The sequence below is a fragment of the Kryptolebias marmoratus genome, linkage group LG8 (genome assembly GCF_001649575.2).
Source record: "Kryptolebias marmoratus isolate JLee-2015 linkage group LG8, ASM164957v2, whole genome shotgun sequence".
NCBI lineage: Eukaryota > Metazoa > Chordata > Actinopteri > Cyprinodontiformes > Rivulidae > Kryptolebias > Kryptolebias marmoratus.
Window position 1 is genome coordinate 26635848 of NC_051437.1, and position 12643 is coordinate 26648490.

The window sequence follows — 12643 nt, forward strand, 5'->3', positions numbered from 1 at the left end:
TCTTTATTCTTTTATAAATTACAATTTTTTTGGTGTAGAAATCACTTTGTCCTTCGTTTTATTTGCATTCCAGTGTCCCAACATTTTGGGACATGGTGTACATTCATGATTTGTTCATTTCGACAAGCAATCGCTTAAAACATTGATTTTGATCTTTGTGAAAAACGAACTCTTTAGCAGTTAATTTATCAGAGTAAACAGGTGGAAAAGTCTTCTGTGGAAAAGGTCAGTATAACCTTTAGCTCAGAGGTCAGCATAGCTGTTTTTAGCCAACACAATGTTTTTCTTATTATTGGCCAACACTCCATGAAGTCAGCTTTCAAAAGGTTTTGACCTTTAGGAAATGCAAAATTCCTTCATTTTCCAGGTATCAAGTTTTCTTTCTTGTATGATCTGCTCTTTTCAAACCCTTCCAGTAAGATTTATTTCCAACGGATTGGAATCAGGCTGAAGTTAATCAGTTATAGATGTACAAGCAATGATTCCTTTTAGTTCCTCCATTTTCTTTTCTTTTAGTACCATTCTTTGGTGGATTTGCAAACTCATGAAGGGTCATTATTTTGCTGAAAGATTTATTTCCAGTTCAGAACAGATGGCCTTATATTATCATTAAGCACTCTTGGAGATGATGTAGGGAAAAAAAAAAGTTGAATCAATGATGGCAAGCTGCTTTGTCCCTGAAGCCTGAAGCAACAATTGTCATATTTTTTGTTTTAAAAGCCTCAAAGGAGCTTTTTAGATTTTTGGCTTGAAGACTAACTTTATTGGCAATAAAACAGCAGAGCTCGAATGTCAGCAGGTCGTCTACGATCATTGATTCTGATTTGATGAATTTAGAGGTGTGATAAATGTGGAGATGTGCAAACAAATGGCTTGTTTTTTATGTATATTAGTTTTCTCGGTCTAGAAATGATATAATTTTTTAATAGTTAACACTTTTCAACTAAAGTTTTCTTCAAAAAATATTTAAAAAACAAACCTTTTTTTAATAAGTTACTCTTCCACAGAACTGTATTATATATTTATTATTCCTTCACATCTATAACTCATCAACTTTTGAAGTCAACCAAGTTCAAGATGGTCGCCACAACCAAGTGTCCCTTAGAAAACAAAAATGGCTATGCTTCAGTTAATTTTGCAGATGTTATGCTAAAGTGTGGTAGTAGCTGAGAGTCATCCCATGCTCCAGGCTCTAACAGATTTGTTTAAAACTTTGGCGTGAGAGGCAGCGAGGAGTATGCATTCTTACAAGAAATGCTAGTTTGTTTTATGAATAAGAAATTATGAAAAGAGAAGATAACTCATGAGTTTATTATTTTCTCAGCTTTGATCCGTCAGTGTCCTGAAGCAGAAGTATTTTCTTTCATCGTTTGTTGGTTTTGTGTGTTCAGATCAGTCATGTTTTAACATGTGGCTGTTTTTGTGTGTTCCAGTTGACCTCTGCATGCATCCCAGCCCCATCCAATGAGCTGGTAAGTCTCCTTCATTTATTTATTTCCTTCCTCAAGAGTTTTTTTTTTTTTTACAAGACCAGTTTTCCCCGCCGTGGCCATCCACAGTTAGAAAGTATGATTCCCCCAAAACCACTGTACGGTTTTCCTTCTGGGAAGCCAAACCTTCAAATCGGTTGGAGCTTATTGGTTCATTTCTGGAGCGCAGGAGCATTTCAGCTCAGAGGGGAAAAAATGGACCTTGCTGTAGGAAGTAGTTGTGTTTATCCATTAGGGAGTGTATTTGTTTAATTAACTCTCCTTTCCTTCCTCTATTCCATTTTCTACACCCCTCTCTTTTCTCCTACCTCCCTTTGCCCTGCTTCCTGTCACTCCTCTCCTCTCTTCTTTCCTTTCATCATCATCATCATCATCATCACCGCCTCCTCTTTTTGCTTCCAGCAACGCAGAGGGACAGTTCCGTCTCAGCACATTCAACACATGGTGAGCACACTTCATCCTGTCTCCTCGTCTTCTTCACTTCCACGCTCTCCCCTCAATACCCTCCCCTTTCCCTTCATGTCCTCAATGTCACCCATTCTGTCAAAGAAATAGTCAAATCTTCAAGGGGATTTTTTTATTTTCAGTTCTGATGTTAATTTAAAACAAAGTCAATGAAAACCAGAGCAATGGATTCCAATGACACATCAACTTTTAAAGGCTGTTGGGTTCATTAGATGCAATAAATTGGTAGGATTCAAAGTGATGTCTTACTGGAATTTAGACATGCTGAGTAAATCAAAACCAGGTTATATTTTGATTTTATGACTGTTAATATGACAAACCAAACTCATGATCATAGTTGTCACCGGAAACAATAGAATTGATCTTTCAAAGAGTTACATGTTCATTAAAAACCCCTATTATTTACTTTTGGCTCAGAATTAAAGTTCTGGTCCAAAGAGAAATAGTTACTCATCACAAGGCTTTAAAAGTGTTGCATGTTAGGTGTCTACTGTACAGACGAGAAGAAGAAGAGGCAGACCAGAAGTGGACGAGAAATGATCGACACATTTTTCTCTTAACATAATTCCTTTTTTTATCTTTTTCACTAAGAGTAGTTTTTTTCTTTTTGTAGCTGTTGGGATTAGTTTTCATTTAAAGTTTAATTGGAAACATACAGCCAATAGTTTAATGCAAAAATTAGCTGAAAAGAAAAAGTTGAGGCCATGATTTCAAAGGTCATTTTGGACCTGACGACTTTCAACAATCGAGTTAAGATGAGAGGACTGCACAGCTCCTCAGACTTGTCACCATTATGTTAACCAGCTTAAATATGTGCTCTAATCACTCCTGTGGTCAACTAGCTATGGTTAAGCCTTCAGTTTTTACTATTTTTGTTTTCCATAGGGCTCTACGAAGTCCCTAAACTACACCAAACAGAGGAACACCCTACCAAGGTAAAGTTATCCCATTTATTATTACAAACACATCACTATACTTAACACATATCGCCTGAGGGTTTTCATGTTTAGCTCTCCTCTGCTGTCAGCTCTAATCTGTGTCTTTTACACTCGTTCCTCAGACTAATGACCTTCTCTTTCTTCTCAGTGGAATGTCTAGTGTCACAAATGTGACGGAGTACATGAATGTGATCTGACCTCCACGTTACATGGAGTATCCGGTTTCTCCTTCTCCCCGTGTCTGTTTCTCTCTGTCAGACTTTGTGTGAGCTTTCATGTTGAGCTACTACAAGCAATCTGTAGCCCGGTTTGAAAGTTTGTCAGACCTGTTACAGGTTTCTATATTCCTGCACAAGCATGGCTTAAAATGTAATCAGATTTTCTCAGGAGTTCTACAAGTAGATCTGGAGAACCAAATTTAACAAAGGAAATAAAAGCTAATATGCTTGGTCATTTATAATTGGGTACATTTATAAATCCATATGATTAATAATTACTTTGAGGGTGAAATCAAAGCATGTACCTCACTGGGCTGTGGCTGTTGGAGACGAGCTGAAAGCACAAAATGGTGAGAGAATTTCACTTGGAATCTCACTGGAGTGGGAGTCTGTATGTGCAACATTACTGCAAATAAATTAGTCACAAAATGTTTTAATCGTGTCTCAATTTGATCCAAATTATTTGTCTTTTCAGTCCCCAACCAGTCACAGTTTGGTTTCATAGGTCACCAAACCCTCCCCAAGTTGTCTCACATTTCTTGCACTTTCTGGCTCATGGAAGCTAAATTGAGAAGGGTTCGAGACAGGTTCCAGACGCCCATAACGAGAGAGAATTTGTTTTGTGAATTTTTCCTGCAACTGGAGATATAACAAAGTTCTAAAGGATTCCCAAGCAGAACATCAGCACAGTGCTCACTTTCTGCCTCTCACACTGCTCCTGTTTGCCCTCTTGTTTCCCCAGGAGCTTCAGTGTGGACCGTGTGATGGAACGTGTGATGGAGCGCCACTACGACTTCGACCTGACTTACATCACCGAGAGGATCATTTCCGTCTTCTTCCCTCCAAAGCTGGAGGAGCAAAGATACCGGCTCAACCTGAAGGAGGTGGCCGCCATGCTCAAATCCAAACATCAGGATAAGTTTCTGGTGAGGAAACAGCAATCAGACACTCAGCACACAGCTTTGGTAAAACATGTGGTTTGTTTGCGGTTAAAATTATTTTATTTTCTATTTTAGCTGCTGAATCTCTCAGAGCGACGCCATGATATCACCCGACTGAACCCAAAGGTAGGACTTGTCTTCACGTACTCTTGATCACATGACTTTTGGGAATGCATATCACACATTGTTCTCATGTCTCCGATTAACCAACAGGTTCATGACTTTGGCTGGCCCGACCTCCACGCCCCACCGCTGGATAAGATTTGTGCCATATGTAAGGCCATGGAGACCTGGCTGACCTCTGACCCTCAGCACGTGGTGGTCCTGCACTGCAAGGTCAGAGTTCAGGAAGCCACCAAGCTTTTTTAGGCCGTCTTCCTGTGTTTTCCCAGGCTCTTAAACACACAGATGTAGCTGTTTTTTTAAAGTGACAGAAGGTGGCATAAAGCTGGAATTACAGGTTAAATAGTTTCAATTAATGAACGTTTTGTATTCAGAGAAACAAGTATATTAGCAGTGTCATAAAGTGCTGCATAAGCATTTAAAGCTGCCTTTTTACTAATCTGTCAGAAAACTTTAGCTTGTATATCAATGAAAAGCCATGTTGGTCAAGCTGTAATGAGTTAACTCACTGTTTTCTGCTTGTATAAAATTTATCAGACTTGATCTGTTTGGTCATTATTCCTGATGTGAAATGTTAAACAACAGTTAATATCAAAATATGTCAGCTTGTTTGTATCTTTTTTATTACTGAAAAGCAGAGTGACTTGATTTCCTATGCTGATGCTGAGGAGGATTTTTCTTTTGGTCTGAAGAACTAAGATGGTAAAACCAGACTACTTCTCGGCTTCATCGAGTCTCTGGAGCATTTCAGCTCTAGGAAGTTGTTTGTCAGCTGCAGATCACGCCAGTTGTCACTAAGAAATCCTCTGCTGAGAGAGGCACGCTGCAAAACAAGCTTTAATTTGTGCTCATTGTGTTCATGGGGCCTTCCTACTGCTATCTGGAGGGGTCACTTTTGGAATTTGGTTCTGGAATGTCTTTGGAATGTGTCAGGAAGTGTGGAGCAAAACACCGCAGGGAGCTTTTTAATTTGAAGCACTTGCACATGTCTCTGCTTCTGTTTTTGTCTCACCTTTTCTCTGTTTGTGTGTCTCGTTGTTGTTCAAACTGTCATATCTGAAAAGCTGCATAAATCAGCTGACGAACTATGATGACCTTTTGCTTCCTACTCCTTCCTACAGGGCAATAAAGGGAAAACCGGCGTGATTATTGCAGCCTACATGCACTACAGCAAGATCTCTGCAGGGTGAGTGTGTCTGTCAGAGAAATCCAAAGCCACAACTAAATTTCTGCTTTATTCCAACATCCACACATTGATTGCATTAAATGTTGCTGAAGTAGAATACAGAAACATAATAAAATTCAACTATTCAAGCATGCATGTCCAGTTAGAGTCAATAACGTTTCACAGCCATATATCTGCTGGCTTATTTGAAAAGATAAATAAATTTTGTGCAGACTCAGTTGATCATTTGTTTAATGAATTAAGTCTGCTGGATTCTGCACAGGAACAGTGGAAACTGCTTCATCCTGTGGCCTGTGCCAGCTGTATCCTTTCCATGTACTTTTGGAGTCTGATGCAAGTCCCATGATGGAAAATCGTTGACTGTGTGTGTGTTTTTGTGTGTATCTGCATGCAGGGCGGACCAGGCTCTCAGTACTCTCGCCATGAGGAAGTTCTGCGAAGATAAGGTGTCCTCTTCCCTTCAGCCGTCCCAAAACAGGTAGAGGCCATGGGATGATCTGAGGGGAAGTGAGGAGGGGATATCATACATCATAGATGACCTTATTTAATACATCCTATTTATGGAGGAAGGAAGAGGAAACAGCTCCCAGCATTAAACTCTTTGGCTCTACAACTGTTGCATTAATCTTTAGCCTCAAACGTGTCACTGAGGTCTTTTTGACCCAAAGAGCAGGTAAAGGCTACAGCTTACTATTTAGAGGGCTGGAATGCGATTATGAAACAATTAGCATCGCATTTTGATTATTTGCACTTATCAGGTTTGTAAATAAACACCAGGAGGAAGCTGGTAAGCTTTTGATGTTGATCTAAACACAGTAATACAGAGACAGAGGTCAACAAATTTACAAATTAAAATGACTATGGCTTATTTTACATAAATAAACACAGATTTGTATATTTACATGTCTAATAAAGAGTGCCCAATAACATGTTAAAAAACCCTCAAACCCTAAAAATTAACTTAGCATAGATGCTAACTTCATTCAAAGCACAATAGAAAAGCTACATTAATTAGCATCATGATTTTCATTGGAAATTTAGACACAAATAAAACATTTCAGTCATCAATAAAAACAGTCACGTTACAGTAACTTCAACTATTACCTCCAGACGTTCTGTACATTCTTCAGGGTTCAGCAGTAAAAGACGTGAAAAAACTGTTTTACTGCAACGAGTTCCTGTACAGCTCCAACTCTAACTTGTGAAGGTGTGTGTTTTTTGTTTAGTTTCTTTGCAAAGATCTCATCACACAAATAAGACGACACTTCAGAGATGGGTTTCCAAAACCCTTTCAAAGATCGGCACGCCCAAAACACGAGGTCTGCAGTAGCAAGGCTGTGGTGGCCCTTTGGACACTACGCTTTTTTAGCCAGTCTCTCATCTGTTCGGTGCAGGCGGTGAACCGCTTCACTGGGGTGTGATTTTTGGTTATATTTAAATGTGTTATGATCACTCGAACAGAAACAGACCGACTTGATTGTTTTCTGACTCCCAGCGTCCCACAAGGACAACCCTGTTCATGTGAAAACAGCTGCTTCTTATTCGCTCTGCCGTGGTTTGACTTCAGTGGAAGCAGGAAGCAGACAAACCTCACTGCAGCAGGGCACACTGACGATGTTTGAGGCAAAGCGTGAGAATTATCACTTTTTTTTCTGAATTTACTTAAAGGTCTGAACAGGAGCAAAACCAAACAAATCTGCTCAGCTTGAAAACATTGCTTACTTTTAAATTTTGTTAGAGAGTTATTGTTTTATTATTTAGAGTCAGATTACTTATGTTATATATACTTATTTATGGTACTGACACCACTCAAAATATAAAAGACCTCTTTTCAAATCTCTTTTTATTATTTTACTACATAAAGAAGTTGGAGAGAGACTCTCTTTGAAATGATGTGTTGATTTGGATCTTCAGCATGAAGAAGATATAAATTATTAGCTGCAGTAAACATTATGTTCACCTGATGGCACAAGAAATGCAACGACCCTTTTAGACTGTTTTGTTTTCTGTATGGCCTCTGATAGAGTCACTGTTATTCTCTTCTAAATCTTTCTTTTCCTGTTGAAAGTATTCATATAAACCTGCTTTTTGCTGTTTTCTGGTCAGTTTCTTTTGTACGATTTTCACAAACTATTCCTGCATACTTGGTGCTCTTTTAACGATTCATATATGAAAACAATCAGCTCAACTGAGGATCAGGTACTATGATTTTTTACTTTTAGGTTTTTGGAATTATTTAACTTTACTTTGAAAACTCTCTTTTCCCCTGATCTCCTCAGTTCCTTCAAAAACATTATTTTCTAAAATCTTCTTCAGCATACTGGCTCAATTTTTGTCTTCTTATGCTGCTTTTAGCTTTTAGCTACTGTTTTCTTGTTTTTAGCTTCTGTTCAGTTTCTTTCAACTTTTACAGTTAAGTTTTCAACAGATTTCAGCAAAGTTGTGAAGCGCTCAGCATTCATTTCTCCATTTTCGTGTTTTTTCTTTTTCTAATCCCCAAGTTTTCATGAAATTCGGAGTAAACTTTAATCAAAACACATTCTTAGTAACATATATATATATATATATATATATATATATATATATATATACATATATAATTGAAATAAGAAGGATGATTCAACAGTTCTGAGTCCTGCTCAGGACTTTAAAAACTGGATGTTTCTTCATCTCTGCCTCTTCGTTCCCTTTAAAAACTGTTTCTGACTGATTGCAAATACCTCCATTAATCTTCTCCCTTCAAAAAAAAGGCAATGTTCACAGCAGGTTTCAGTCAACATCTTAGTAGTTTTTTTCTGATAAGAATCGTTCTTTATTTTTGTCTTTCAGGTATGTGTATTACTTTGGAGGCCTTCTCTCTGGGGCAATAAAGATGAACAGCAGCCCTCTCTTCCTCCATCAAGTCCTCATCCCGTCACTCCCCAACTTCCAGGGTGAAGGAGGTACATTTTTCTGTTTTCTTTTTTTTTTTCCTAAAAGAAATATGTCTTCCAGCTTCTTATGCATATTTCTAGCCAGTTTCCTCCCAGTTCCCCTGGTTTTATCGTTCCTCATCTTTGCTTACATTATTTAGAACGCTCCATTCCTCTCATTTCTGCTTGAATGGCTTTACATGATAACAGCCATCATGAAAAGCTTTAATCACACGAACATCAGCAAAACGCTTTGAGACCAGAAGAAGAAAAACACCAGAACGGGACACAAGTTTGGCTGTCAAAGCTAAACGCTGTTAACATTTTTGCTTGTTTATGAGTATTTTAGTTACTAAAGGAGTTGTGAAACGATTGTTCTTTACAGAATTTGTAATTTTCCAGTCTTTGTTTTTGCCCGCCAGCATGAAAGAAAACAAAACACATAATCAGACTGACTCAAGATAGTCGCCACAGCTAGTCAACTTTAGCAAACACAAAAATGTGCTTTAACTCAGACACTGAGCTCAGATTTGGTGTGGTAGTAGCTGAGAGTCATCCCCAACACACACTCTGAGATCTAACGGATAATTTAAGAGTTTTGCTTTAAACATTAACATGCAAGGCAGCCAGCGATGTTCTCACTAATTGTCGTTATCAGAAAAAAACAGGAAGTGACGTCTATGTCAGTTTTACCAAAATTTACCCAAAAACATTTAGTCTTGTACTTTTTCATCAAATGATGTGATGTGACTGAGTGTCAGTACAAACAAAGTTACCCTTTATTCAAATTCTATTCAATTTAAAAAAAAATGTCCACCCTAAATTCTGAACCTTTTTCCAGGTCTCGTTTCTTGACAGGTTCAGATGTATTTACTAGAACAAAAGTAAGGAAAATGTTGATGGATCTGAGCTTTAACTTCTGTCTCTGATCTGTCCGGCCCGGCTCTCTGGATGTAGATAAAACATTTACAGGAAGTGATGTTTGTCTTGGCGAGGTTCTTCTGACAGGCTTCCCTCTGGATTTACAGCAGTGTTTCTGAATGCAGATGCCAAGGATGGTTGCATTAGCTCCCACCACCACCCCACACACTCACACACACACACTTCTATTTATCTTTAATCTGATGATCAGGTTCTCAAGGTGAGGCTGGAATCAGCACATTCCTCGGTCCACATGCTGATAAAATCCTCTCTCCTCTTTCTAGGTTATTACCCCTTCTTGAAGATCTACCAGTCCATGCAGCTGGTCTACACTTCAGGCATATAGTGAGTCAGCCTTGCTCTTATAAGGACAACGAATAAGCTGGGGTGTATTTGTTGACTCTGGGGGGTTTTCTTTCATACGTTTGAGGTCTCAGCATCACAATTAAATAAGAATAAAAGCTGTTTTTCTTCCCGAGTCCAGCTTTTATCCCATTATTCTTTACCTCGATGCCTTTCTGAGCCTTTAAACATCACTGATGTCAATTAATTTATCATTTCAATAAGAGGTTCCCAAACCTTTCAGCTTTCGACCCACAGAATAAAAGCAGCGAAGAATCTTGAGCTCTACTATTGCTGGTTGAAGTATGCAAATATTGCTATGTTTTATACCCAGAGTGGGGTCCCAACTACAACTTTGGGAACAACAGTTTGTTCCTGACACCTTAAAGAATTGTTCCTTTTGTTTCACGCATTTCCTAGCTTCATAAAAAGGTTTATTTGTGACATTTTGCCCTTCGCAGTGACCTCCAAGGCACTGGAGGCAGAAGACTGTGTGTGAGCGTCGAACCGGCCCTGTTGCTGAAGGGCGACATTATGGTGAGTCATACCAGGAGGACGTGACAAACACAAGACCCCCACATATGGGTGGGGTTGTAATTAGGACTTAAAAAAATCATTACAAGCTTAGAAACTTCATCCCTAGAATCAATGTTTTAGTTTGGGAAAAGAGATTTGTCATTTTGTTAACAAGGATTCGTAATTTGTCTGATTTGTGTGGAGTCACATGTTTGGAAAGCTGACATTTATGGCTCAGACTTGGTATTATCCCATGGTGTTTTAAAAAAATCTGAATTTCTTTCCCGGCTTTCTGCTGCCCTCTGCAGGTGAAATGCTACCACCGGCGAGCCCAGAGCGCCGACAGAGACACGGTGTTCAGGCTGCAGTTCCACACCTGCACCGTCCACGGAGCCCAGCTGTGGTTCGGGAAGGGGGAGCTGGACGAGGCGTACACTGGTGCGTTTATCCAGGGGTTAGACACGGCCGGGAAACACAACCAAAACACAGTTCAAGAGATTTAAAGCTGAAATTAACTGTTTTATTTATGTCCATTAGCTGGTTATTCTGTTGTCTTTATTTTAATCAGAAAAGAAAAAAACTTGTGTTAGTTTATTTTTGATTCACCATATATATATATATATATTTATTTTTTATTTGATAGAATTCAATAAGAAAGCTGTTTGCTGTTCAGTAAAATGACCACAGAGGCCAACTTTCATTAGTATGCTTGTTTGAATTTGCTTTTAAGTCTCCTTTGACATTTAAGAACACTTATATTAACCTGCATTTTGTGTTTTATACTTTTTATTACAACAGGTTTAAAAAATTGTATATCCATTCACAGGATGTCACATAATAATCAATTAGAAATCAATTAGAAATTCCCCATAGAAATGGATGGGCAAGATGTTCTGCAATAAGAGTGGAAGAAACTGAAACATTAATGGATTAAAAGTTTCTTTAACTTGAGCCAGCAGCTGCAGTTTTAACTCTACAGGTATAGATTTTACTTTAAAATGTAGAAAAATTTCTCTACTTGCACAGAATTTGAGTCTCTGAACTTAAAAAACAACCTTTTTGCAATGAATCTTCAAACAAGCAGAAAATGCTTCATCATCTCAACACAGAATGGGAGCAACATTTTTAAATAAAATCAAAAACTAATAATTTAATTTGCTCACATGTTTACATTTTCTTTGGCAGAAGCATAAATGTTGTACCAATACATGGGAACGCTTCGTAAGTTCTCAGTTTTAAACTTCTAATTCTTTTAAGTAATTAAATTTGAGTGAATTTTCCCTCCAAATATGATAAAAAGCTGCACCTTTGGTTCATCACCAAACATTTTGATACTTACTATCGAAACTTTTCAGAATCTCATTTTTAAAAAGAACAATAATCCTTCTTCAGTCTCTCCAAAAACTCCAGAATCTGATTTATGAGAACATGTTTTTTTAATAGTAATAGTTTATTTCATCTTAACTCCACAAGAACAAATGTTATTGTTTCCTAAATGCCTGATTTTTGCTTCTTCGGATGCTTTTACTGTAAAATGACGTTGAAGCAGAGACAGCAGCCTCTCAAACTGGAATTGTGGGAATCTCTTTTCGGTGGTTTTGGACTCATAATACTGTGGTGGAATAAATCCTTTACAAGTAGCAGTTGAATCCTCATCCTGGAAGTAATAACAGCTCCCAGGAGGAAAGTACAGTGAGAATTAGATGCACTACAAGCCACAATGACAGTGTCTGAAATAAAAAAAATAAAACCGTTCAGAGAGTTTATGATACACGGTTAGTGGCTTTGCATTCCTTAAGTCCTCGATGAATGCGCTCATTACTTAATTTCCTTCTCGGTTTCACTTTCCCTGGAATAACAGATCATGTGTTTGTAGAAGGAGTGTGGTTTTCTGTACGAGAGATGAAGTATTAAAGATATACAGAAATACTGTATATGATTGTGGGTTTCTGTATCTGTGGGAAATATTTGATGATGGAGTTTTCTGGGGTCAGTTTACTTTCATAAATCTGCATCTCATGTGACAATATTTACTTTCTGAGAACTAAAATAAAAATCACAGAGGTATATTTTATCTCTGACACGCTGTTTGAGAAATTCGACAGTCTTGCTCTTATTGAGCATTTACACCTTTTTCTTGTCCCAGATGAACGTTTTCCGTCCGATGCCACCGTGGAGTTTGTCTTCTCCTCTGGACCTGAGAGAATCAAAGGTTAGTTCACCCCAAATCAGATTCAAACAGGTCGATGAACAAAAGCAAAGCTGAAGTTGAAACAAGTCTTTTCTCAGGACGTGAATACCACAAGAACGACCCGGCTGTCATAGTCGACTACAACACTGCTGACCCGGTGGTTCGCTGGGATTCCTATGAGAACTTCAACCAGCGGTACCAGGACAGCCTGGAGGGTAACTATTATTTATTTATAATCATTTTTACACATTAGGTCAAAAGGAAAGACCAAGTGCTTATTAAGAGAGAAATAACACATTTTAAACATCTTTAAACACTGAACTCCGGAGGTCCATTTGGAAAAATAACAGGTTTCCACTTTGAAATAATAAAACTTACTGCAAGAATTTGGAGGGTTTGT

General features: G+C 38.2%; 1 protein-coding gene across 6 annotated transcripts in view; it reads left to right on the forward strand.

The window, feature by feature from the left end:
• The window catches only part of tns2a (tensin 2a), a 55176-nt gene that overhangs the window by 33210 nt on the left and 9323 nt on the right, over positions 1 to 12643 (forward strand). For 5 of the 6 annotated variants that reach the window (XM_037977070.1, XM_037977071.1, XM_017411275.3 and 2 more), the window contains exons 4-17: positions 1434 to 1472; positions 1893 to 1934; positions 2841 to 2890; positions 3854 to 4037; positions 4128 to 4178; positions 4266 to 4388; positions 5297 to 5361; positions 5756 to 5839; positions 8191 to 8303; positions 9479 to 9539; positions 9998 to 10073; positions 10361 to 10490; positions 12199 to 12264; positions 12342 to 12458. In XM_037977070.1, coding sequence (XP_037832998.1) covers positions 1434 to 1472; positions 1893 to 1934; positions 2841 to 2890; positions 3854 to 4037; positions 4128 to 4178; positions 4266 to 4388; positions 5297 to 5361; positions 5756 to 5839; positions 8191 to 8303; positions 9479 to 9539; positions 9998 to 10073; positions 10361 to 10490; positions 12199 to 12264; positions 12342 to 12458 — 1201 coding nt within the window. The remainder of the gene's footprint in view (positions 1 to 1433; positions 1473 to 1892; positions 1935 to 2840; positions 2891 to 3853; positions 4038 to 4127; positions 4179 to 4265; positions 4389 to 5296; positions 5362 to 5755; positions 5840 to 8190; positions 8304 to 9478; positions 9540 to 9997; positions 10074 to 10360; positions 10491 to 12198; positions 12265 to 12341; positions 12459 to 12643) is intronic. The other variant, XM_037977072.1, reaches the window with a different exon arrangement.